This window comes from Leucoraja erinacea, chromosome 3 (genome assembly GCF_028641065.1).
Source record: "Leucoraja erinacea ecotype New England chromosome 3, Leri_hhj_1, whole genome shotgun sequence".
NCBI lineage: Eukaryota > Metazoa > Chordata > Chondrichthyes > Rajiformes > Rajidae > Leucoraja > Leucoraja erinaceus.
In genome coordinates this window covers 79,585,587-79,610,122 of record NC_073379.1, presented here as the reverse complement: position 1 = coordinate 79,610,122, position 24,536 = coordinate 79,585,587, and the positions used below count along the sequence as shown (strand labels likewise).

Genomic DNA, 24,536 nt, shown 5'->3' with positions numbered 1-24,536 from the left:
AGAAGAATGCTCATTCCAAATTTTTGAAGACGAGACAATCTACTAAAGTGACTGAGTTATTGGAACAGATCATCTTTCAAATTGTGTAAAATAAATGTTACTGAAAATTGCTGTGCATTTACCACCAAAATGAAGAGTTTTGATAATTGAAAAGAATAAATATGAACACATAAACATGGCAACATTATTGCTACCCTGGACAGGAGAGCCATTATAAATTGTTTTAAATACACATAAAGCATAGACTTTCTTCAATTGTTTTCAAAGTAATGTTGTTGTCTTGAGAAAAGGGACTATATCATTGACAGAAACTAAATTGGAATAGTTTGAAATGAAATGTTTCAATCATCTAAGAGGTTTATGCCAAAAATTCACAAAAACATAATGCAACAGCACGACACAACAATAAATAGATCTGACCAGCCATGCATTTGAACACAAGACACTGGAGATGATTCATTCCAATCATTAAACTATTCTTACACTTGTTCATCTGAAGATGCTTCTGATTCAATCGACAATCTGCTGGTTTTATTGTGACAAAAATAAATGTACCCATAAACACAAAGGGAACAATAAAAAAGTTTAGTATATCAACATGTTCATGGCACTATAGTCAAAGTAGTGAAATTGAACAATTCTGAACCTGAGCACCTATTAAGATTCTAACAGATGAAAACAAGCAATAAGTGAATAATCCAATAAAATCATCAAAGTTGAGCATTTTTCTATTTTCTTCAGAGCACAGATGAAGTCTTGCGTGGCAAATTACAAATTATGTTGGCCAGGAAGGTGACAGGCTTTCTCAGAATTGTTGACAATGCAGACATCTTGGCAAATAGAGAATATTCGATCATACTCATGATCATGCCTTGTCAATGGTGAAAGAGCCCTGAAGAAGGGTCTTGACCCGAAACGTCGCCTATTCCATAGATGCTGCCTCGCCCGCTGAGTTTCTCCAGCATTTTTGTCTACCTTGGAATATCACAATGTCAGTCATTCACCAGATTCTATCCAGCGTTTAAGCTCTTCTTGCGACCATAGTATTATATGCCAGGTCCAGTTGAGGTCTGGTCAATGGTAAGCCCAAGATAATGGCAATGGTGGCAAGGGACACAGCAGCGGTATTGATGTAGAATACCAAAAGTAGGCAGTAAGATTCTCTGTATTTGTAAATGATCATTCTTTGGGACTTTATTTTAGCATAAATGTTATGGCATATAATATCATGGTTACAAGAAGAGCTCAAAGGTTGGATAGCCTATGGCGAGTGACTCACATCGTGTCATTCCAAGGCTCTTTCACCATAAATGTTACCTGCCACTCATCAACCTATTACTGAATATTGTCTTTAGCTTGGTGCATGCAGTTTTGGGCGGCTTCCTTTATTTAACACAAACTCATCACCCAATTTATCACTGCACATTTTGTTATTTCATACATGTCCATTAACAACCCTTGATTCCTTTTCATCCATCTATGACAGGTGCAATTTACTGTTCATAATTCACTTAACAACCAGCATGTCTTTGGGATGTGCATGCAAACTGGATCAACAGGAAACTCCCATGGTCACAAGCCGCCAACAGTACACATGCAGCACTGAAGGTCAGGATTGAACCCAAATTGCTGGAGCTGTGGGACAGCAATTCCACTGGCAGCACAACTGGAATTCACCTCTTTGGTCCTGATTTGGACCAAGGCTGTGATCAGATCTGGAGCCAGGCAATCCAGGAAACAAAAGCTGTTCACTGTACCTCGGTACACGTGACCAAAAACTAAACTGAACTGGTGAAACACAACCGAGTGTTGGTGATTAGGTTATTGGTGAGTAAATCTCACTTGATAACACTGTTCACAGCTTCCATACGTTAGTGACGATTGAGAGTAGACCAAATTGAATTTAATAATTAATCAGAATGAATTTGACCATTTTTCCCCCGCCAGTCTTTTTCCTCACTGTAACTTGGAAACTTCATCTTTAAGCAAATAATGATTTCTTGATTATCTAGAGAGCTTTCTTAGTATTGATTATTAATAGGTAACTCAAGTATAGCAAACATTGAATTCTCGACCAAGTCAAGAGTGTTTAATTTTCATATACAATGGGACCAGAACAATGAAATTCATGCTTGCTGCAGCAAGTAAGATCACTGCTAGTACTGATCGGTACCTCAAATTACAACATGCAACTTAAGAGTTTTCTTTGCAACTGTACAAAACAAAACAGAAGCCTCCAGTGAGCTGGAAGTGCACATAAAAACCTGCAATGTATAAAACGCCCAAACAATTCCACAATTTCAGTTAAATGCCACAGATGTCATCTTTTTAATCCACCTTGTCATAATGTATATCTTATTATGATGTATTTAGTAACGTTGAATTCAAGTATACAATGGACCACTCTGTCTATTCAACCCCGTTTTGTTTCAAATTGACCTTGTAGCTAGGGAGTAGACCTCACATACTAATTAGCTAATTACTTTGATTTTGTTTAAGAAAGAACTGCAGAAGCTGGAAAATCGAAGGTAGACAAAAATGCTGGAGAAACACAGCGGGTGAGTCAGCATCAATGGAGCAAAGGAAAAATAGGCAATGTTTCGGGTCGAAACCCTTCTTCAGACTGATGTGAGGGTGGGGGTGGAGGGCGGGAAGAAGAAAGGAAGAGGTGGAACCAGTGGGCTGAGGGACAGCTGAGAAGGGGAGGAGAAAGTAGGGACTACCTGAAATTAGAGAAGTCAAAGTTCATACCGCTGGGGTGCAAACTGCCCAAACGAAATATGAGGTGCTGCTCCTCCTATTTACGGAGGTCCTCATTCTAGATATGGAGGAGGCCCAGGACAGAAAGGTCGGATTTGGAATGGGAGGGGGAGTTAAAGTTCTGAGTCACAGGGAGATCAGATTGGTTATTGCGAACTGGGCGGAGGTGCTCGGCGAAGCGATCGCCAAGCCTACGCTTGGTCTCACCGATGTAGAGCAGCTGACATCTAGAGCAGCGGATGCAATAGATGAGGTTGGAGGAGGTGCAGGTGAACCTCTGCCGCACCTGGAAAGACTGCTTGAGTCCTTGAATGGAGTCAAGGGGGTAGGTAAAGCGACAAGTGGAGCATTTCCTGTGGTTGCAAGGGAAAGTGCCCGGAGAGGGGGTGGTTTGGGTGGGAAGGGACGGATTGACCAGGGAGTTACGGAGGAAGCGGTCTCTTTGGAAAGCAGACAGGGGAGGAGATGGGAAGATGTGGCAAGTGGTGGGATCACGTTGGAGGTGGCGAAAATGTCGGGGGATTATTTGTTGCATGTGACGGCTGGTAGGGTGGAAGGTGAGGACAAGGGGGCTCTGCCCTTGCTACGAGTGGGGGAGATGGGGAGTGAGAGCAGACACGGGGTATAGAAGAGACCCTGGTGAGAGCCTCATCTATAGTAGAAGAGGGGAACCCCCGTTCCCTGAAGAATGAGGACATCTCCGATGCCCTGGTGTGGAATACCTCATCCAGGGTGCAGATGCGGCGTAGACAGAGGAATTGGGAGTAGGCGAGAAGTGTAGTCCAGATGGCCATGGGAGTCAGTGGGTTTATAGTGGATGTCGGTCAGTAGTCTATCACCTGCGATGGAGATAGTGCGGTCAAGAAATGGTAAGGAAATGTTGGAAATGGTCCAGGTGTGTTTGAGTGCCGGATGGAAGTTAGTAGTGAAATGGATGAAGTCAGTGAGTTGTGGAGGTAGCACCAATGCAGTCGTCGATGTAGCGGAGGTAGAGTTCGGGGATAGGGCCATGGTACACCTCGACCAAGGATTGTTCGACGTACCCTACAAAGAGGCAGGTATGGCTGGGGCCCATGCGCGTGCCTATAGTTACGCCTTGGATTTGGAGGAAATGGGAGGAGTCAAACGAAAAGTTATTAAGGGTAAGGACCAGCTCTGCTAGGCGGAGGAGAGTATCAGTAGACGGGGATTAGTTGATTCTGCGGTCGAGGAAGAAGTGGAGGGCTTTGAGACCCTCCTGGTGGGGGATGCAGGTGTAGAGTGACTGAACATCCATGGTGAAGATGAGGGAATGAGGGCCTAGAAAATGGAAAACCTGGAGTAGATGAAGAGCATGTGAGGGGTCTTGAACATAGGTAGGGAGGGATTTAACCAAGGGGGATAGGATGGAGTCGAGGTATGTGGAAATGAGTTCAGTAGGGCACCAACAGGCAGAAACAATGGGTCTGCCAGGACAGTCAGGTTTGTGAATTTTGGGGAGAAGGTAAAATGGGACCGTGTGGGTCTGGGGAACGATGAGGTTGGAGGCTTGGGAGGGCAGGGAGCCGGAGTTGATGAAGTCAGTGATGGTGCTAGAGATAGTGGCCTGGTGCTCGTCTGTGGGGTCATGGTCCAAGGATAAGTAGAAGGTGTCTGAGAGTTGGCCCATGGCCTCAGCCTTGTAGAGATCAGCGCGCCAGACTACCACGGCACCTCCCTTGTCGGCAGGTTTGATCACCCAGTCTGGGTTGTTCCAGAGTGAGGGGAGGCTGTACGTTCAGGGAGAGAGAGGTTAGATTGAGAAAGGGGAGTGGAGAAGTTGAGGCGGTTGATGTCCCACCGGCAGTTTAAAATAAAAAGGTCTAAAGCCGGAAGATGGACATGAGGGGGAGTCCAACAGGAGGGGGTCCGTTGGAGACGGGAGAAGAGGTCATCACTAGGGGGCGAGAACTTCCCTTGGAAGAACGCTTTGAGGTGGAGGCGACGGAAGAAGAGCTCCACATCGTGGCGGGCACGAAACTCATTGAGGTGGGGACGGAGGGGAACAAAGGTGAGGTCTTTGCTGAGGACAGACCATTTGGTACCATTGAGGGGGAGGTCAGGGGGGATGGTGAACACACGGCAAGGATGGAGATTGGGGCCGTAGGAAGGCAGGTGAGTGGAGGCCGAGGCAGTGTCTGGTGGGAAGGGTGGTGGGTGGTCAGGGAGGAAGGGGGTATGAGGACTATAGTGTGGGTGGGGAAGAGCTGGGGTCAAACGGTTTGAGGGGGAAGGGGAAGACCCAGTAGAACAACCACTGAGGTTCCCTGTGTTAGCGAGACTAGCACTACGACACAGCGCAGTTACATAGAAACATAGAAAATAGGTGCAGGAGTAGGCCATTTGGCCCTTCGAGCCTGCACCGCCATTCAATATGATCATGGCTGATCATCCAATATGATCATGGCTGATCATCCAACTCAGCATCCTGTACCTGCCTTCTCTCCATACCCCCTGATCCCTTTAGCCACAAGGGCCACATCTAACTCCCTCTTAAATATAGCCAATGAACTAGCCTCAACTACCTTCTGTGACAGAGAATTCCAGAGATTCACCACTCTCTGTGTGAAAAATGTTTTTCTCATCTCGGTTCTAAAAGATTTCCCCCTTATCCTTAAAATGTGACACCTTGTTCTGGACTTCCCCAACATTGGGAACAATCTTCCTGCATCTAGCCTGTCCAACCCCTTAAGAATTTTGTAAGTTTCTATAAGATCCCCCCCTCAATCTTCTAAATTCTAGCGAGTACAAGCCATGTCTATCCAGTCTTTCTTCATATGAAAGTCCTGACATCCCAGGAATCAGTCTGGTGAACCTTCTCTGTACCCTCTATGGCAAGAATATGTTTCCTCAGATTAGGAGACCAAAACTGTACGCAATACTCCCGGTGTGGTCTCACCAAGGCCCTGTGCAACTGCAGTAGAACCTCCCTGCTCCTATACTCAAATCCTTTTGCTATGAATGCTAACATACCATTCGCTTTCTTCACTGCCTGCTGCACCTGCATGCTTACTTTCAATGACTGGTGTACCATGACACCCAGGTCTCGTTGATTCTCCCCTTTTTCTAATCGGCCACCATTCAGATAATAATCTACTTTCCTGTTTTTGCCACCAAAGTGGATAATCTCACATTTATCCACATTTTTCCTGCATCTGCCATGCATTTGCCCACTCACCCAGCCTATCCAAGTCACCTTGCAGCCTCCTAGCATCCTCCTCACAGCTAACACTGCCCCCCAGCTTCGTGTCATCCGCAAACTTGGAGATGTTGCATTCAATTCCCTCGTCCAAATCATTAATATATTTTGTAAATAGCTGGGGTCCCAGCACTGAGCCTTGCAGTACCCCATTAATCACTGCCTGCCATTGTGAAAAGTATCCGTTTACTCCTACTCTTTGCTTCCTGTCTGCCAGCCAGTTCTCTATCCACATCAATATTGAACCCCCAATACCATGTGCTTTAAGTTTGTATACTAATCTCTTATGTGGGACCTTGTCGAAAGCCCTCTGAAAGTCCAGATATAACACATTCACTGGTTCTCCCTTATCCACTCTACCAGTTACATCCTCGAAAAATTCTATAAGATTTGTCAGACATGATTTGCCTTTCATAATTCCATGCGGACTTTGTCCAATGATTTCACCACTTTCCAAATGTGCTGCTATCCCATCTTTAATAACTGATTCTAGCAGTTTCCCCACTACTGATGTTAGACTAACTGGTCTGAAATTCCCCGTTTTCTCTGTACCTTTTTAATAAGTGGGGTTACATTAGCTACCCTCCAATCCTCAGGAACTACTCCAGAATCTAAGGAGTTTTGAAAAATGATCACTAATGCATCCACTATTTCTGCGGCTACTTCCTTAAGTACTCTGGGATGCAGCCTATCTGGCCCTGGGGATTTATCGGCCTTTAATCCATTCAATTTACCTAACACCACTTACCGGCTAACCTGGATTTCACCCAGTTCCTCCATCTCATTTGACCCCCGGTCCCCTGCTATTTCCGGCAGATTATTTATGCCTTCCTTTGTGAAGACAGAACCAAAGTAGTTATTCAATTGGTCTGCCATGTCTTTGTTCCCCATGATCAATTCACCTGTTTCTGACTGCAAGGGACCTGCATTAGTTTTAACTAATCTTTTTCTCTTCACATATCTATTAAAACTTTTGCAGTCAGTTTTTATGTTCCCTGCCAGTTTTCTTTCATAATCTATTTTCCCGTTCCTAATTAAGCCATTTGTCCTCCTCTGCTGGACTCTGAATTTCTCCCAGTCCTCTGGTAGGCTGCTTTTTCTGGCTAATTTGTATGCTTCATCTTTTGTTTTGATACTATCCCTGATTTCCCTTGTTATCCACGGATGCACTACCTTCCCTGATTTATTATTTTGCCAAACTGGGATGAACAATTATTGTAGTTCATCCATGTAGTCTTTAAATACCTTCCATTGCATATCCACCGCCAACCCTTTAGGAATCAATTGCCAGTCTATCTTGGCCAATTCACGTCTCATACCCTCAAAGTAACCTTTCTTTAAGTTCAGGACCCTTGTTTCTGAATTAACAATGTCACTCTCCATCCTAATGAAGAACTCAACCATATTATGGTCACTCTTTCCCAAGGGGCCACGCACAACAAGACTGCTAACTAACCCTTCCTCATTACTCAATGCCCAGTCTAGAATAGCCTGCTCTCTCGTTGGTTCCTCTACATGTTGGTTTAGAAAACTATCCTGCATACATTCCAAGAAATCCTCTTCCTCAGCACCCTTGCCAATTTGATTCACCCAATCTATATGTAGATTACTGTCACCCATTATAACTGTTTTACCTTTTGTTGCACGCATTTCTAATTTCCTGTTTGATGCCATCCCCAACTCCACTACTACTGTTAGGTGGCCTGTACACTAGCGTTTTCTGCCCCTCCGTGTTTCGCAGCTCTACCAATATCGATTCTACATCCTCCAAGCTAATGTCCTTCTTTTCTATTGCGTTATTCTCCGCTCTAACCAGCAACACTACCCCACCTCCTTTTCCTTTCTGTCTATCCCTCATGAATATTGAATATCCCTGGATGTTCAGCTCCCAGCCTTGGTCGTCCTGGAGCCATGTCTCCGTGATCCCAACTATATCATATTCAATAGCTATCTGCACATTCAACTCATCCACCTTATTACTAATGCTCCTTGCATTGAGACACAAAACCTTCAGGCTTGTTTTTACAACACTCCTACCCCTTATACAATTATGTTGAAAAGTGGCCCTTTTTGATTTTTGCCCTGGATTTGTCTGCCTGCCACTTTTACTTTTCACCTTGCTACCTATTGCTTCTACCCTCATTTTACACCCCTCTGTCTCTCCGCTCACACATTTAAGAAACCCTTTCCCTTTAACTCCATCCTCGACTATCCCATTAGACACCGTGATGTCAGAGTCTCCAGCGTGGAGACTTCAGACCCGGTGCTGAGTCTAGGACTCGGTTAAGGCGATGGCTGCGGCCTGCTGGAGAGCGGTGGAGTGGAGAGGGTCGGTGGAGTCGATGGTGGAGGCCCGCACGGAGTGGAGTCCGGGTCAGTGGGTGAAGCGGATGAGGTCCAGGTCAGCGGATGGTCGGTGAGGCGGCGGGGTGAGTAGAGCTCGGTGAGGCGGCGATGTTTGACGGTCCCGGTAAGGCGGCGATGTTCGATGGTCCCGTTATGGTTGATAGTCGGAGGAAATGGGGAGGTAGCGAGGGTCGGCTTAATCGGTGAGGGGGCGATAGTCGGAGGAACCGGTGAGGCAGCGAGGATCGGCATCATCGGTGGGCAGGTTAATGTCGGCGGCAGCATCGACGTGGAGGTCGGAGAAAGCGGCGTCCTCAGTGGCCCGGGCCTGAGGTCGGTCCGGGAGGCGGTGAGTGCTGGTGCTGCTCCTCCTTGCCAAGATGGTGTCGCGGGACTCAGGCAGGTGGCGCGGGCCAGCGTTGGGGCTCGGGGCCTGCAGGCGGTTGAGTCGCGGAGTGTCGGTGGCAGGAGCGGCCTGGAGGCGGGCGGGTTTATGGTCCTTGGTGGAGTTCAGTTGGCCCAGGAATCTTTTGTTGAAGTTGTGGATTTGCTGTAGGATGAAGTAGAGTTGGGGTCCGTTGCAGGTCTGGGTGAGTGAGGACTGAAGTTTTGGGATAGTCAAAGCGTGGTCCTGCTGGTGCCGGCGCATAGCAGCCAGAGTAGATCGCAGAGCATGGAAGGAGAATTGCCGTGTATGGAGGCAGATAGCCAGTCGGTATCTATAGTCTGGGTTGGGTCCGAACTGGGAGATAGAGAACTGGAGCTGGAAACCGTGAGGTACAAGATGGAGGCGCAGGCAAGTCCCGACAAAGCAAACGTGGCTGTGGTACCAGGTCTGGGTTAGGATGTGGCCGTAACGTTTGCCACATCTTCCCATCTCCTCCCCACTCCCTCCGTAACTCCCTGGTCAATTCGTCCCTTCCCACCCAAACCACCCCCTCTCTGGGCATTTTCCCTTGCAACCACAGGAAATGCTACACTTGTCGCTTTACCTCCCCCCTTGACTCCATTCAAGGAATCAATCAGTCTTTCCCAGGTGTGCCAGAGGTTCACCTGCACCTCCTCCAACCTCATCTATTGCATCTGCTGCTCTAGAAATCAACTTCATTGTTTGCCTGAAGATAGACACAAAAAGCTGGAGTAACTCAGTGGGACAGGCAGCATCTCTGTAGAGAAGGAATGTGTGATGTTTCAGAACTAAATACAGGAGAGGGAGATGGCCGTTCAGAGGAGAGCAGCAGCTAGTTTGTGACACCAGCTTGGTTCTGAAGGTTATAGTGATAGGTGACTCACTAGTTAAGAGGATGGACAGGAGATTCTGTGGCAGCAAATGGAGCTCCAGGATGATGTGCCTCAGGACACTCTGAGTTGAAGGTTAATATTCAACCATATTCAAGCGGAACAAGAGTTACCTGTCGGCCACGTGCCAAGAATGACATATGCTTCCTAAAGCCACGTGGTTCATTTAAAAAATAAAAACCCAACATTGTCATGGGCATATTTACTTTTAGGAGGTTTTCCAACTTTGAAACTGAACAAAACTCAAGCAGGCATGAAGGCATTTGAGTTCAGCTTAAGATGAAAAAATTGTCTTAATTTGATCTGAGCTAAAACAAGCAGAAAATATTTTTTGGGACAATATGACCAGTGTTATAAAGGTTATTAAGGTACAACATTTTTCTCTTATCATTAATCATACTTACTAACATCGATCGTGGTCTAATATTACTGGCAATGCTGGCAAGACAAGTGCTATTAGATTAACAATTATGCTTAGTGATCTGTTCTACTCTATTCATAGTGTTTATATTATTTTGAATAAATATTCTCGGTAGTTTATAGCATATAATGTTTTGATGGTGCTGAATTTACTGCTTTCCAAAGACTAAGCGGACAAGCAACAAATTGGAACAAAAATATTTGACTCCTACTTGACTCCTAGAATTGCTTCATTGTGTAACTAAAGCTTCTCTCTAGTTTTTAAGGAAATAAGAAGTGATATTTGGTGCAAAGCCAAGAAGAAATAAATAAGAAAAACCCAAAATATAGATATGCACGCTGGCTTACTTTGTTGTGTCTGATGCTTCTTTTAGTTCTTCATCCAACCTGTGGAAGAAAAAATATGAAGAATAACAAAAAAATCTGTGTGAAGCAAGATTCACATGAATGTTCAGATCCTTCCAACTCAGAATGCCCACAATAGCATTCATCTGTCATTATTTAACAATATTCTGATTGCAGAAAGATAATCCCCTCACACAAAAACCATAACACACAAGATTGCATGCTTATTAAACTGTGCCGAAAGTGTAGCCATCTTGTCAAATATTGTTAATATTCAGCATTTAGTAACCTGGCAAAGCAAAATATATATTTTTTGGGTTAGTAAAGGAATGAAAAAACTTCTCTCAGTAGCTCTGGCTTAAGTAGGGATGGCAGGAAATGACCCAATGACCCTGGGTCTCCTGCAGTACAATCTGTTTCTGATTAATGCTCACCTTCAGAATGTTGATGGTGGAAAACTCAGCGTTTCATATTACCTTAAATAAGATGGGTGAATACTTAGGCGAGTGGCTCAGGCCACTCTTGTTGGAAATGTTCATCGCTTGACATTTACATAGCAAGCATACCACTTTCTACTCACTAACCTTGCATGAATATTCAGATCCTACCATACCGTATCTCCCTCAGCCTCGCAAACCTTTGAATTCTCTGCAACCTTTCATGGTCTTGGGCTGTCCCTCATCCCACAATCTTTGCTCTACCATGCTATTTCCGTGTCCATTATTTTCTCTACTATAGACATTGATCATTCATCGTATTGCTGCCCATCCTAATGTCTCTTCCTTCTGCTCAGTATCAGATTTTTCCCTGCTTCAATTTTGTGAAAGGCCTTGTAATAATTTACAGCATTGAAGGTGCTGTCTGTTACTGCCTATGAAGCTATGCTCTGGTATCACATTTTCTTTCTTAGGAGGAGACAGAAGAAAGATAGATTAGCACATTCAAGCAGCTTTAGCTTATTGTTGAGCACAAGGTTAATTTTCTGCAAAGGAGGCCAATGCTACAGCATATGACGCGCTTGAAATGCCATAATTTACCTCATCCTTCTTTTTTTACACTTTTCTTCTTCACACCTTTTAGGAAATAAGTCATTAAACCAAAGTTAGGAAAAGGACATTCATAAAATAGATATGCAGGCAGAAGAAATCACCTTCAGGTCATAAATTGAAATGAATGAGATATATTTATGATTTAATAAGAGGTTATGATTTTGACATAAAGACATTTAACAATTGCTGTACAGGTGCACAACCTTTTATCCGAAGATCCAAATAACGAAAACCTCCGAATAGCGGACATTTTTTCAGTCCTTGAAGAAAGGTCCTTGAAAACGTTCACCGAGGGCGGCCCGCAGAGGTGACAGCGGAACCTCCGGTCGGTCCTTGAAGAAAGGGGAACTAAATCCCCATTCATAAAAGAGAAGGTGAGGGTATATTGTGCGGGAGGGTTAATAATTGACAATATGCTGCTGTCTGCCCGCTGAGTTAAAAAGTTCCCACGGTAGACACGATACACAGTGTATCGTGAGTCTTGCGTGGGAACTTTTTAACTCAGCGGGCAGGGAGCAGCAGATTGTCGCTCCCTTCAGTTTCACCCCACCTACACCCCTCTGCTTCCCAGCCATGTGTGTGACCCCTTTCCTCCCCTCTCCAGCTCCCCGCCCATTGCACTGGCGTGGGGGCTTTGCACTGTCTTCAGGTCGGCGATGCCAGCATACAGTGCCAGTCACTGGAGATGTCAGGACCGACGGGACACCGACCCCCAGGCCCACTGCAAGCACGGAGATCCCAGAGACCCACAGCCAGCAGCAGCCCAGCCCCGTTCCAACTCCAGAGGAAAACTGCAAACTAGCGGGAGAGATCAGGACCACCAGAAGCCGCTCCCCGATGGGCCGCTTCGGCGACAAGTGGCAGTTCGCCCACAGCCCGAGCTGTGCCCCCTCATCGGGACACCGACCCCCAGGACCACTGCAAGCACGGAGATCCCAGATCAGCAACTCCAGCCCAGCCCCGCTCCAACTCCAGAGGAACACGCTCCCCGTATGGGCAGAAGCTGATGGTGTGCAAGGTTCGTCTTGTTCTTGGGGTCGCGCAGCTCGGGCTGTGGGCGAACTGCCACTTGTCGCCGTAGCAGCCCATCGGGGAGCGGATTCCTCTGGAGTTGGAGGGGGAGGGGGGTATTGTGCTGTTTGATCGCCCCCTGCTATCCCAGGGACAGGGAGACAGGACGCTCACCGAGGGCGGCCCGCAGTGGTGACAGCGGAACCTCCGGTCGGTCGTGGAAGAAAGGGGAACTAAATCCCCATTCATAAAAGAGAAAGCGAGGGTACATTGCGCGGGAGAGTAGGAATCCCAAGACAAAGTTGAGTGAGTGTTCACCGAAGGTGGCCCGCAGAGGTGACAGCGGAACCTCCGGTCGGTCCTGGAAGAAAGGGGAACTAAATCCCCTTCATAAAAGAGAAGTGGAGGGTATATTGCCCGGGAGGGTATATCGCCTACCTGGAAGAAACCGGACATTTTTTCCAGGATGTCGTCTGCACACCAAAGCTCACGTTTGGCGCCAAACGCACGTCGCCTTTGCTGCACACGGATATAAGAGTGTGAAAATGTCGCCTTAGGCCGCCTAAGGGCATGTAGCCCCGTTAGGGTGACATGAGTGCGGGAGGTGATTCAATGCTGCGGTCACATTTACAAATTCAGGAATTCTTTCAACACACTGCATTTCATACAGACATTTATTCTGCAAGAAAAAACTACATTGAAGACTCAAACTCGCGACTGAGGAACTGCCGGGATCAAGGCGCAAACTCGCGACCTTGCGGATATGAGCCGAGCACTCTACCACTGAGCCAGCCATTAAAATCTACGCTAAAACATTTCCATTCCGAAGGCCGACAAATTCCGAATTACGAAAAATGTCTGGTCCCAAGGCTGTCGGATAAAAGGTTGTGCACCTGTAATCACAAAAAGGCCATGGGTCAAATGGCATCTATGTCACAGATCTACAAGAGTATCTTGGTTTTACACGTTGAAGTAAGAATCTGTATACTTCACAGCAAACTATTATAGTATGTGGTACCTATTTTTTCATTGACTTACGTACAATAGTTTGGAGAAGAAAGTTTATGCACATAAGGAAGGTAAATATGTTATACTCTCTTTACATTGTACAATCAGTCATTTAAGTATATACACGTCTTATACAAGGCCTGAAACACTCCTTAAAGGGCCTGTCCCACTTGGCAATTTTTTCGGCAACTGCCAGTGTCATATCAGTGTCCCCAAAAGATTTTGAACATTTCGTAATCCAGCAGTGACAAAAAATGTTGCGACATTTGAAAAAACACCGTGCGCCATATGTCATCACACCTCAAATTTTTCAGTGACCTGATACGTAAGTCAATGATGCCGCAGTCGCCGAAAAAATCGCCATGTGGGACAGGTCCTTAAAAGTATTTATATTGAAAAGTTTAATTAAATATTTTACATTTTGAGTGATCTTTTGCAACCCAAAGTTTTAAAAATCCTGTATAGGCTGGCAAAGGCACTTCCTAGGAAAAGAAAGGTTACTTGGAGTCAATTTGTCGAGTAGAAGATGGTGCATCAATCTCGTAAAAGATTTTAATGATAGTGCCTCTCATGCAAAATTCCGAATGAGCATGTGTAAATTTTATTGGAGTTATGCTCAAAATAATAACATACCTTTCCTTCTGATTGGTGCTAATGAACTTTCTGATGATCTGCTAAAATTTAACATGTAGCTTGGAGTGTATAACATAACCATCCACAAGTACCAAAGTTAACACCAATAGAATTTCAATCATTATTCTGCTCAAATAATGGTTCCCTTGTATTGGATTTCAGTCCACTGTGCTGACAAGCAGGGTTGTGGAGTAGTCCACTGTGCTGACAAGCAGGGCTGTGGAGTCAGTGTCATAGTCGTTGAGTTAGTCGGAGTAATTTTGGTGCTGCTGGAGTCGGAGTCGACTCCGACCTCAACATAAATTTCAGAGACTACGTAAATCGGAAAAAACCCCACTTTTAAAACATACAACACAAGTTATTTCCACCCGAGAGAATGAGAAATCACAACGGTGCTGCCATCTGATGGCAGAATGGCGAGAAGCAAAATGTAAACAAACGCCATCACCAGCTGATTTCCTTCTCAACAGCAGTAAACACTAGTCTTGGCAAAGCGTCAACGAATTTGGTAATTTTTTGTCAATACAAACCATAATTTCTACTTTCAGTGGGATGCTTGACACAATATTCTAGGTTAAAAGGTTAGTAAGGGGTTGGGTAAAGAATGGAAAAAAAGTTTAGGGCTCATTTAGGTAAAAGTATAGTAAACACCGACTAACCTAAACTAACGGGGTGCTGCTTTCCCTTGACCTCCCCCCCTTTAATGTAACCTAAACTAACAAGGGGGGGGGGGGGGGGTCTGCATCCCCTTGACCCCCCCTAATCCCTTCCAACAAGTTCCCTCAAATTACTAAATTATTACCAATGAACAGAGACTACTAAAGTGAGTTAGTAAAGATAGGTAAAGTATGTCAGTTCATCCGCTGGATTTAGAATTATTACTAGACTAAATGCAGACCCGTTGGGTCCCCCAACGCAATATTCCACCACATATCCGTTCCCCCAACGCAACCCGTTCCCCCAACTCAATATTCCACCTCTCACGCATAGCCCCCAACTGTGCAGGTGCAGTTCATTTCATCTCATCCCCAGCACTCCCTCCCCCTCCTCTTCACCCTCCCTCTTCTTTTCCTTCTCCTCCTCCCCTTCCCCAATCCCTCCCTCACCTCCCCCAATCCCTCCATCACCTCTCCCTCCCTCGCTTTCCCCTACCCTCACTCACTCCCTCCCTCCCTTCATAACTTCTCTCCCCTCTCTACCCCCCCCTATACTTCTATCCCCCACTTCCCTCACCTCCCACTATCCCTCCTCACCTCCCCCACCTATCCCTCCTCTCCCTCTATTCCCCACTCCCTACCTCCCCCACCTCTCCCTCATTCCCCTTCTTCCCCCACCAGACATGAGACAGGAAAAAACCTGGGTATGTGGGCGGGGTTGGAGGGGGGAGAGATGTCGGAGAAAAGACGGGGAAGATCCATGGGTGAGAAGGGGGTATCACGGGGGTGGAGCCAGCGAGGGGAACCAGAGAGGAAGGGGCTGGAGCTGGCAGTGCGATGGGGACTCACAGCGGGCGCTGGTCGCTGGTCATTCTCCTCCGCCGGGATCATAGTCTCCGCTCTCCGTCTGGCGACATCGGCGACATCTCTGACTCTGCGCCGGAGTAGGACACTTCCGGACCCTCCGAAATTGTGTCTGGTTGGAGACCTCTGCCGGCCATCCAGAGCGTCGCTCAGTTCCAGTAAAGATGCGATTGCGCAAGAAGGGGCGGGTTGTTCCGCAGAGTGACAGAAGAGACTAATCCGCGCGGCGCTGACTGGTAGAGGAGATCGATCAGCGCACGCGCGGTTTTGAAGATGATTAAACCTCGTTAACTTTTACAATAGACCACCGAGCGGAACAAAACTGTGTGCACTCGCAGCGCAGGAAAACGGCGAGCTAGCTGGTGAAAAATCATGGCGCTATCGCATACCGTTTTTGCACAAATAGAAAAAAGGCGCAAACCGGAATTTAACAAGATCTGAGTTTTAATTATGTATAGATACCTAGGGGTCGGGGTCAGAGTCGGAGGCAGAGTCAGAAACACATGAAATCAAGGAGTTGTTATGTTTAGAGTGTGTTTTCTTTTGTTTTTTTGTTTTTTTTCAGTATTTTATGAGGGGGGAAGTGGGTAGGGTAAGGGGGAAACCGTCCGTCAGTCGCTTCCTGGCGAGGATGCGGCTATTATCCAAGTGACGCCCTCGGCCCCCTCACAGCCTACCAGCTGGATCGGCACGGCCTTACCTGCCGGGACCGGACCAGAGCTTCAGCAGCGGCGGCGAGGCGCTGGAAACATCGCGGAGCGTGCGAGGCTTTCCTGGGATCGCCGCCTGGAGCTCCGGACTGCTGGGCTGCTGCTCCAACATCGCGGAGCTGTGGGTGCGGAGCTCCCAACGCGGGCGGCGCTGACTTTAATATCGCGGAGTCCTGGGACCCTTTGCCGGGGGTCGCCAGAGCGAATCTCCTCCCAGCGTGGCCTGTGGACATCGGGAGCCGCGGACTCCGGTGGAAGGTGGCCGACGAGAGGTTCCCGGCGAGAGGACCTGAACATCGGGCTGCCCGTAGCGCCAACTACAGGGTGCTCGGGAGGCCCAGACCATGGGTGAACATTGGGGAACATCGGCGAGGAGGTTGACTGGACTGGTTCCTTCCCTCACAGTGGGGAACTTTGGTGCTGCTGTGGGGATGTTTGTGTTGTGGACTACTGTGTTCTGTGTTTTGTGTTTTTTTAATTTTAGTTTTTTTGTATGACTGTAAGGGAAAATGTTTTTGTCAATAAATAAATTAAATTGTAAATATGCCATTTACACAACACGTAGTTTAAGATCATCTTTAATCCACATACAGACTTAACAGCATGTCAGTAGTCACTGCATCCTGTCTGCTACCGAACTGCGTAGTGTAGGAAGTAGGTGTGAATATAAATGATACAGTAAGGCGGGGTTAGTGATGCTAACCTATATATGATTGGTTGCATGCATAAGCCAATCTACATCCTTCCCCCTTAAAGAGTGAGTATAGTGAGTATCCATGCCATTAAAGTTAAACAAATTTGCCGTATCCATCAGGCGGTCTACTGATGCGGCCCGAACGCGTATGGACCAAGCCCTCTCCTCGTTCACGGGAAAGATTAGAGGGAGCGGGGGGCTCTGGAAGCGAGGAAGCAGTGGGAGAGGCTAGTGGTGGCCGAAAGGGGAAGTGTGCAGGAGGGGTAATCCTGTGGTTGGTCACGGCCGCTGCTCATGGAGGAGTATGGGACATGCGAGGAGTGTGGGGTATGCGGGGATTGGTAGAAGGTTTGGCAGCGAATGGCTGGAACTGAAGTGGTGGAGCATAGGGTCCGGCTGGCGGCGTACGGGGTTCTCGTACAGCAAGCATGTAGGAGTGAGTACGCGTTTGACTCCCCTTGCAAATTAATTGGACTGGTGTCGGGGGCAGTGTTGAGCTTGAATTGGGAGTCGTAGTTGTTATCGTCTTGCAACAACATGTTTAGATTAGGTCTGGGACTGAAGGGCTTCTTCCCACAAGAACGACAGGCAGCAGAGAAATGGTTTAATTTCTTGCAATAGTTACAGGCCTTTCCATAAGCAGGACATGGTGATTGCCTGTTGTACAGATACAGGTGCACAACCTTTTATCCGAAGATCCAAATAACGAAAACCTCCAAATAGTGACATTTTTTCAGTCCTTGAAGAAAGGTCCTTGAAAACGTTCACCGAGGGCGGCCCGCAGAGGTGACAGCGGAACCTCCGGTCGGTCCTCGAAGAAAGGGGAACTAAATCCCCATTCATAAAAGAGAAGGTGAGGGTATATTGCGCGGGAGGGTTAATAATTGACAATATGCTGCTGCTGCCTGCCCGCTGTTAAAAAGTTCCCACGGTAGACACGATACACAGTGTATCGTGAGTCTTGCGTGGGAACTTTTTAACAGCGGGCAGGCAGCAGCAAATTGTCGCTCCCTTCAGTTTCACCCCACCTACACCCCTCTGCTTCCCGGCCATGTGTGTGACCCCATCCCTCCCCTCTCCAGCTCCCCGCGCATTGCACCGGCGCGGGGGCTTTGCACTGTCTTCATGTTGGAGCCAGTGCCAGTCACCGGAGACGTCAGGACCAACGGGACACCGACCCCCAGGCCCACTGCAAGCACGGAGAACCCAGAGACCCACAGCCAGCAGCAGCCCAGACCCGCTCCAATTCCAGAGGAACACGCTCTCCGATGTCCCCGTAGGGACAGAAGCCGATGGCTCGGGCTGTGACGTCTCCGGCGACCCCCCTGTACAGGAGCTGAGACTGGGAACTGTGGGGTTGTTTGCAGTTGCAGAGGGAGGGGGCAAGGGCGGTACAGTTCCCAGTCTCAGCTCCATTCCAGGGGGGTGACCGGAGACGTCAGGACCAACGGGACACCGACTGCAAGCACGGAGATCCCATAGACTCACAGCCAGCAGCAACTCTAGCCCAGCCCCGCTCCAACTCCAGAGGAACCCGGGTTGCGGATGAGGGGGCGCAGCTCGGGCTGTGGGCGAACTGCCACTTGTCGCTGTAGCGGCGCATCGGGGAGCGGGTTCCTGTTGGTCCTGACGTCTCCGGCCATCCCCCCTGGACAGGAGCTGAGAGACGTCAGGACCACCAGAAGCCGCTCCCGGATGCGCCGCTACAGCGACAAGTGGCAGTTCGCCCACAGCCCGAGCTGCGCCCCCTCATCGGGACACCGACCCCCAGGCCCACTGCAAGCACGGAGATCCCAGAGACTCACAGCCAGCAACAACTCTAGCCCAGCCCCGCTCCAACTCCAGAGGAACCCGGGTTGCGGATGAGGGGGCGCAGCTCGGACTGTGGGCGAACTGCCACTTGTCGCCGTAGCGGCGCATCGGGGAGCGGATTCCTCTGGAGTTGGAGGGACAGGGAGACACAGTGGCTTTTGAGAATGGTGGGCAATCACTTCCAAAGTTCTGCCCACACAGTCAGTACACCTCTCCTATACTTGTCTCCCGCACTAAGATTATCTCGCAGAGAATGATCCCAGCCTAACCCTCCCTATTCTCTCCTATTCTGCAAGAAAAATCTACACTGAAGACTCAAACTCGCGATCGAGTAACTGCCGGGATCGAGGCGCAAACTCGCGACCTTGCGGATACGAGCCGAGCACTCTACCACTGAGCCAGCCGTTAAAACCTACGCTAAAAATCTTCCATTCCGAAAGCCGAAAAATTCTGAATTACGAAAAGTGCCTGGTCCCAAGGCTTTCGGATAAAAGGTTGTGCACCTGTAATTACAATTGGGGCATCTTTTGGGAGGCTGACTATTAGGTGCAGGGTTGGCCTGGGCCATAAATCTTGTGTTTTCTGTCTGAGCTCGCAGTCTATTAAATCCAGTTAGATTAATGGACTTGGTGTCTGCCCCACGCTGACTGTTTAATGGGTCAATGATTTCCCCAATTCGACAAGCGTGAGCGGCTTCATCTAAGGTCAAATCAGGTTTACGCAGGAGCTCAGACCACAGCTTTTGATCATTCATCCCTGTCACCAGAATCTCTCTTGTTAGCTGGTCGGTCATGTTTTCGAAACGGCATCTCTGGGCCATATATTTTAAATCTGAGATGAATCTTTCGACAGGTTCACCTGACAATTGTCTACGGGGAAAGAATCTTGACCTTTCCAAAATGTGATTAGAGGGCAGGTCACAAATCTCACTAAATTTACGTAACAAGACATTGGGGTCGTCAGCAGATTCTGCGGGTGTAACTACCTGATTGTTGGCGCCCAGAATTTCTGGAGCGTATTGGAAAGTCCTGGATCGTTTCATAGCATCTGGGCCAGTGAGGTTAAGTAGAAGGGACGCTTTGACAGTGTCTGGTTCATTTCGATGCACAATGTTCATGTAGTGTCAGTAATCCATTTCAAAAGTAGCCCAGCGCTCACCGATATACGAATCAAAGATAAGCTGTGCAGGCTTCCGGCAGGAGGAAGCCATCGCAAAATGTGCAAATAAAAACTTTGCAAAAGAGAATAAAAACCGATATACAGGAGAAGTGGGTTAACCCATTGACACCATGTAAATATGACAATTACACAACACGTGGTTTAAGATCATCTTTAATCCACATACAGACTTAACAGCATGTTAGTAGTCACTGCATCCTGCCTGCTACCGAACTGCGTAGCATAGGAAGTAGGTGTGAATATAAATGATACAGTAAGGCGGGGTTAGTGAAACTAACCTATATATGATTTTTTTTTTTTTTTGTATGACTAAGGGAAAAATAATTCTGTTGTCTATTCATTAAAAACAATGACAATAAATTCAATCAAATCAAATCAAATCAAATCAATGGCCATATTGAGTCATCCATATATATCATGGACTTGCTAGCAGCTCATTACAAACATTTAATAACTAATCAAATAAATGTAATTAATCATGGCAATTATTATACTTTAATTTTGCTAGCTCTTCATTTTAATAGCACATATCACCACCGCCAAATGATTCAAAATGCAATCCACACTGTTGTTAATTAAAATAAAAATAATTAAAGGATAGGCTTGGTTAATTCACAGTCTAATCATGTTTGTCATTTTAGCGCTGTTTTTAAATGGCAGTTTACCATATTTGTGATATTATATAAACCATGCTAATGCTGTAGGAATCAGTGTCACCTCTGATCAGTGCAAGGGAACTAAATTAACACATACCTAATCGAAATGACAGAATGTCATTAACAATTACATTTCTACTCAGATTTTCTTGTTGAAAATCGTTGGGCTCAGCCATTGTGCAATGGCAGTCCCACCAACGTCTTCTCTATTTCCTTTCTGTTATAAAGTCCCAAAGCTGATGTAAGATAATGGTATGTAGATTCAAGACTTGAGGGCCTGAGATTTTGGGAGATGTTGGACAGGCTAGGACTTTATTCCATGAAGCTCAGGAGGATGAGGGGTGATCTTCCAAACGTTTACAAGATGCGAATAAATAAGATAAAATGCACAAAGTCTTTTACACTGAGTTGGGGAATCAAGAACCAGAGGTCATAGGTTTAAGGTGCGAGGGGAAAGGTTCAATAGGAACATGAGGGGAAAATTTTCCACACAGAAGTTGGTGGATATATGGAACGAGCAGCCAGAGGAGGTAGTTGAGGCTGTTACTATAACAACATCTAAAATATATTTATTACAAGTACATGGATAAGAAAGGTTTAGAGGGACATGGGGCAAACGCAGGCAGGTGGGACTAGTGTAGATGGTCAGCAAGACAAAGTTGCATGCTCTATGACTATTATTAGTTGCATGTTAGTGCCCCAATGCTCTGGAGTAGAATTATTAATCTATACAAATTTTCAAAGCCAATTTAAGGATTTAGGCCAATCCTCAAACGCTGATTACAACTGATGGGGGGACTGAATTGACCTGATTTTTTTTAAATTCAGCAAGCCTGAAAAAAATTGTAAAACATGATCAACAATTGGTTGTGTGTACGAAGGGAGAGTGTACGCTGGCGCGGTTTAGCTGCCACTGCTCTCTCTTCACATTGTGTTTTTGATTTTTTTGGCTTTGGATCGAATTCTGTCTTTAATTTGTGTATTGGTGATGTCTTTATTATTTATTTTACTCCGATTATATGTTTTTTACTCTTGTTAAATTCTGTAAGGTGTCCTTGAGACTTTTGAAAGGCGCCCACAAATAAAATTTAAAATTTATTATTATTATTATTATTATTATTATTATTATTATTATTGTGTGGCAGTTCAGAAGGACATTTTTAAAATCTTAGATGGAGGAAGAAATTAAAAACAGCTTGGGCAAAATACTAATCTGAACCAGCACTAGGCTACACAAATTAACTTTATAAATTGGAGATCATGTGAAAGATTCAAATTGCATAAATAACAAATCCTATAATTTACAAATGTAACAATCAGTCTTTATTTCTTGTAACAATATTTAGGAAACTAGGTCAACAGTTACTCCAATACTTTATAGTAAATGAAACATTTACTATACAGTCAGTAAATTCATCATGTAACAAATTAAGGATGCAAGTTTTAATGGAATTATATTCTTTTAAATGTTGACTAATAGGTGAAACCTGAGCTATTTCAGAGTTTTTCAACAAACTATAGTTTTTTGTGGCAGTTTCAACAACCTATAGTTCTGATGCCGCGCCCCCCCCCCCCCCCCCCCCAAACCGGCAAACTCTACCCCAAACTCTACCCCCTCCCTCTCTCCCCCTCCCTCTGATCGCTTCCTCTCTGCCCCCCCTCACGCTCCCTCTCGCCACCCTTTCTCCTCCCCTACCCCCTGTGCCTCTGTGTCCCTCTCTGGGCCTGTGCCCCTCTCTGTGCCCCTCTTTGTGCCTCTGTATCTCTATGTCCCTCTGTGCCCCTCTGTGTCTCCCTCTGTACCGCTCTCTGTGCCCCTCTGTGCCCCTCTCCGTGACCCTCTCTGTGACTGTGTCCCTCTCTGTGCCTCTGTTCCTCTCTGTGCCCCCGTGTCCCTCTCTGTGCCCCCGTGTCCCTCTCTGTGCCTCTGCTTCCCTCCCTGTGCCTCTGCTTCCCTCCCTGTGCCTCTGCGTCCCTCTCTGTTCTTCTCTGTGCCTCTGTGTCCTTCTCTGTGCCTCTGTGTTCCTCTCCCTCTAGCCCCCTCCCTCTCGAGCCGTGCCTGTGAGTTGGGGGCTATGTGTGAGTGGATAGGGCGGGGGATGAGGTAAAAGGAGTGAATGAATATTAATATAATATCAATGGGGATGGTTTGTGTGTGTGTGTGGGGGGGTATGGTTAGTGTGTGTGTGTGTGAGGGTTGGTTAGTGTTTGTTTGAAGCCGCAGGCCGCCCCCTCCCCCCACAACTGCTCGTTGAGGGGATGGGACCCTATGGGTCCCACTTGGACTAGTATATACATAAAAATAGGATGGCCAGGTTACAGTTTGTCAAGAAGTACTTAAAAGAGCAACCACAGTTCTGGAAAAAGGTCTTGTGGACAGATGAGACGAAGATTAACTTATATCAGAGTGATGGCAAAAATAAAGTATGGAGGAGAGAAGGAACTGCCCAAGATCCAAAGCACACCACCTCATCTGTGAAACACAGTGGTAGGGGTGTTATGGCCTGGGCATGTATGGCTGCTGAAGGTACTGGCTCACTTATCTTCAATGATGATACAACTGCTGATGGTAATAGTATAATTAATTCAGAACTGTATAGACACATCCTATCTGCTCAAGTTCAAACAAATGCCTCAAAACTCAATGGCCGGCGGTTCATTCAACAGCAAGACAATGATCCCAAACATATTGCTAAAGCAACAAAGGAGATTTCCAAAGCTAAAATATGGTCAATTCTTGAGTGGCCAAGTGAATCACCCGATCTGAACCCATTTGAGCATGTATTTTATATGCTGAAGGAAAAACTGAAGGGAACTAGCCCACAAAACAAGCATAAGCTAAAGATGGCTGCAATACAGGCCTGGCAGAGCATCACCAGAGAAGACACCCAGCAACTGGTGATGTCCATGAATCGCAGACTTCAAGCAGTCATTGCATGCAAAGGATATGCAACAAAGTACTAAACATGACTATTTTCATTTACATGACATTGCTGCATCCCAAACATTATGGTGCCCTGAAAGGGAACACATATACATATACTACCCTTAAAAATAATTATCATAGATTATATTTCAGAAAAGGATCTTGATTTTCTTTAAAATATCAACACTAATGCCAATGAAATATGTAACCAATATCTAGTGAATGAGAAATTCATTACTTACTCTCTAATAGTATCTGGTATCTGAACATGTTGCATAGGGATCAGCTCCTCCAGTTCAGCTAGGCTACTGACATACCTTATCTTACTGCTGAACTTTGAACTGAAAAGCAAATAGATACATATTTATTTTACGTTTCAAAGCCTGAGAAAAAAAATAGTACTGAGCAATTCCTCTATAAAAGTTCATGAAAGGGGCAAGACATATGCAAACTTGGATTTTTACTATTAATTTCACCTCCTCTTTATCTTAGCATTGCAACGTTTTTGCTTGGAGAAGCTAAAAGGACTAGATGGTTTCAATATTATTCCAATATGCAAAATGTCCCTTGTCTCCAAACATGCTTCATCCTCTTCTAAATAAAGTGAGGGGGCAAAAGTGAGTGTTGTTGCTATTATTGAGGAAGTCCTTGGGAAGCGGAAAGGTCTGAAGGTGAGTAGGTCGCCTGACCCAGATGGACCATTTCTCAGGATCCTGAAATAAGTACCTGTTGAGGTTATGGAGGCATTAGTGGTGATCTTTCAAGAATCAATAGTCAGGAATGGCTCTAGAGGACTGGAAAATGGCAAATATTACTCGACTGTTTAAAAAGGGATGAGGTCAAAGAAAGGAAATTATATGCTAGTATGTCTGATTTCTGTGGTTGGTAAAATTTTAGTACATTATGAAGGACGAGGTTTCTTGGAAACATATGATAAAACATATGATAAAA

At 46.2% G+C, this 24,536-nt stretch overlaps 1 protein-coding gene across 7 annotated transcripts in view; it reads right to left on the bottom strand.

Moving 5' to 3' along the window:
• Positions 1–24,536, bottom strand: part of LOC129695762 (protein prune homolog 2-like) — a 335,597-nt gene that overhangs the window by 5,367 nt on the left and 305,694 nt on the right. For 4 of the 7 annotated variants that reach the window (XM_055633039.1, XM_055633044.1, XM_055633045.1 and 1 more), the window contains 4 exons: positions 23,828–23,926; positions 11,425–11,460; positions 10,391–10,429; positions 484–525 (listed from right to left, as the gene is read on the bottom strand). In XM_055633039.1, the coding sequence (XP_055489014.1) occupies positions 484–525; positions 10,391–10,429; positions 11,425–11,460; positions 23,828–23,926 (216 nt within the window). The remainder of the gene's footprint in view (positions 1–483; positions 526–10,390; positions 10,430–11,424; positions 11,461–23,827; positions 23,927–24,536) is intronic. The other 3 variants (XM_055633041.1, XM_055633042.1, XM_055633043.1) reach the window with 3 other exon arrangements.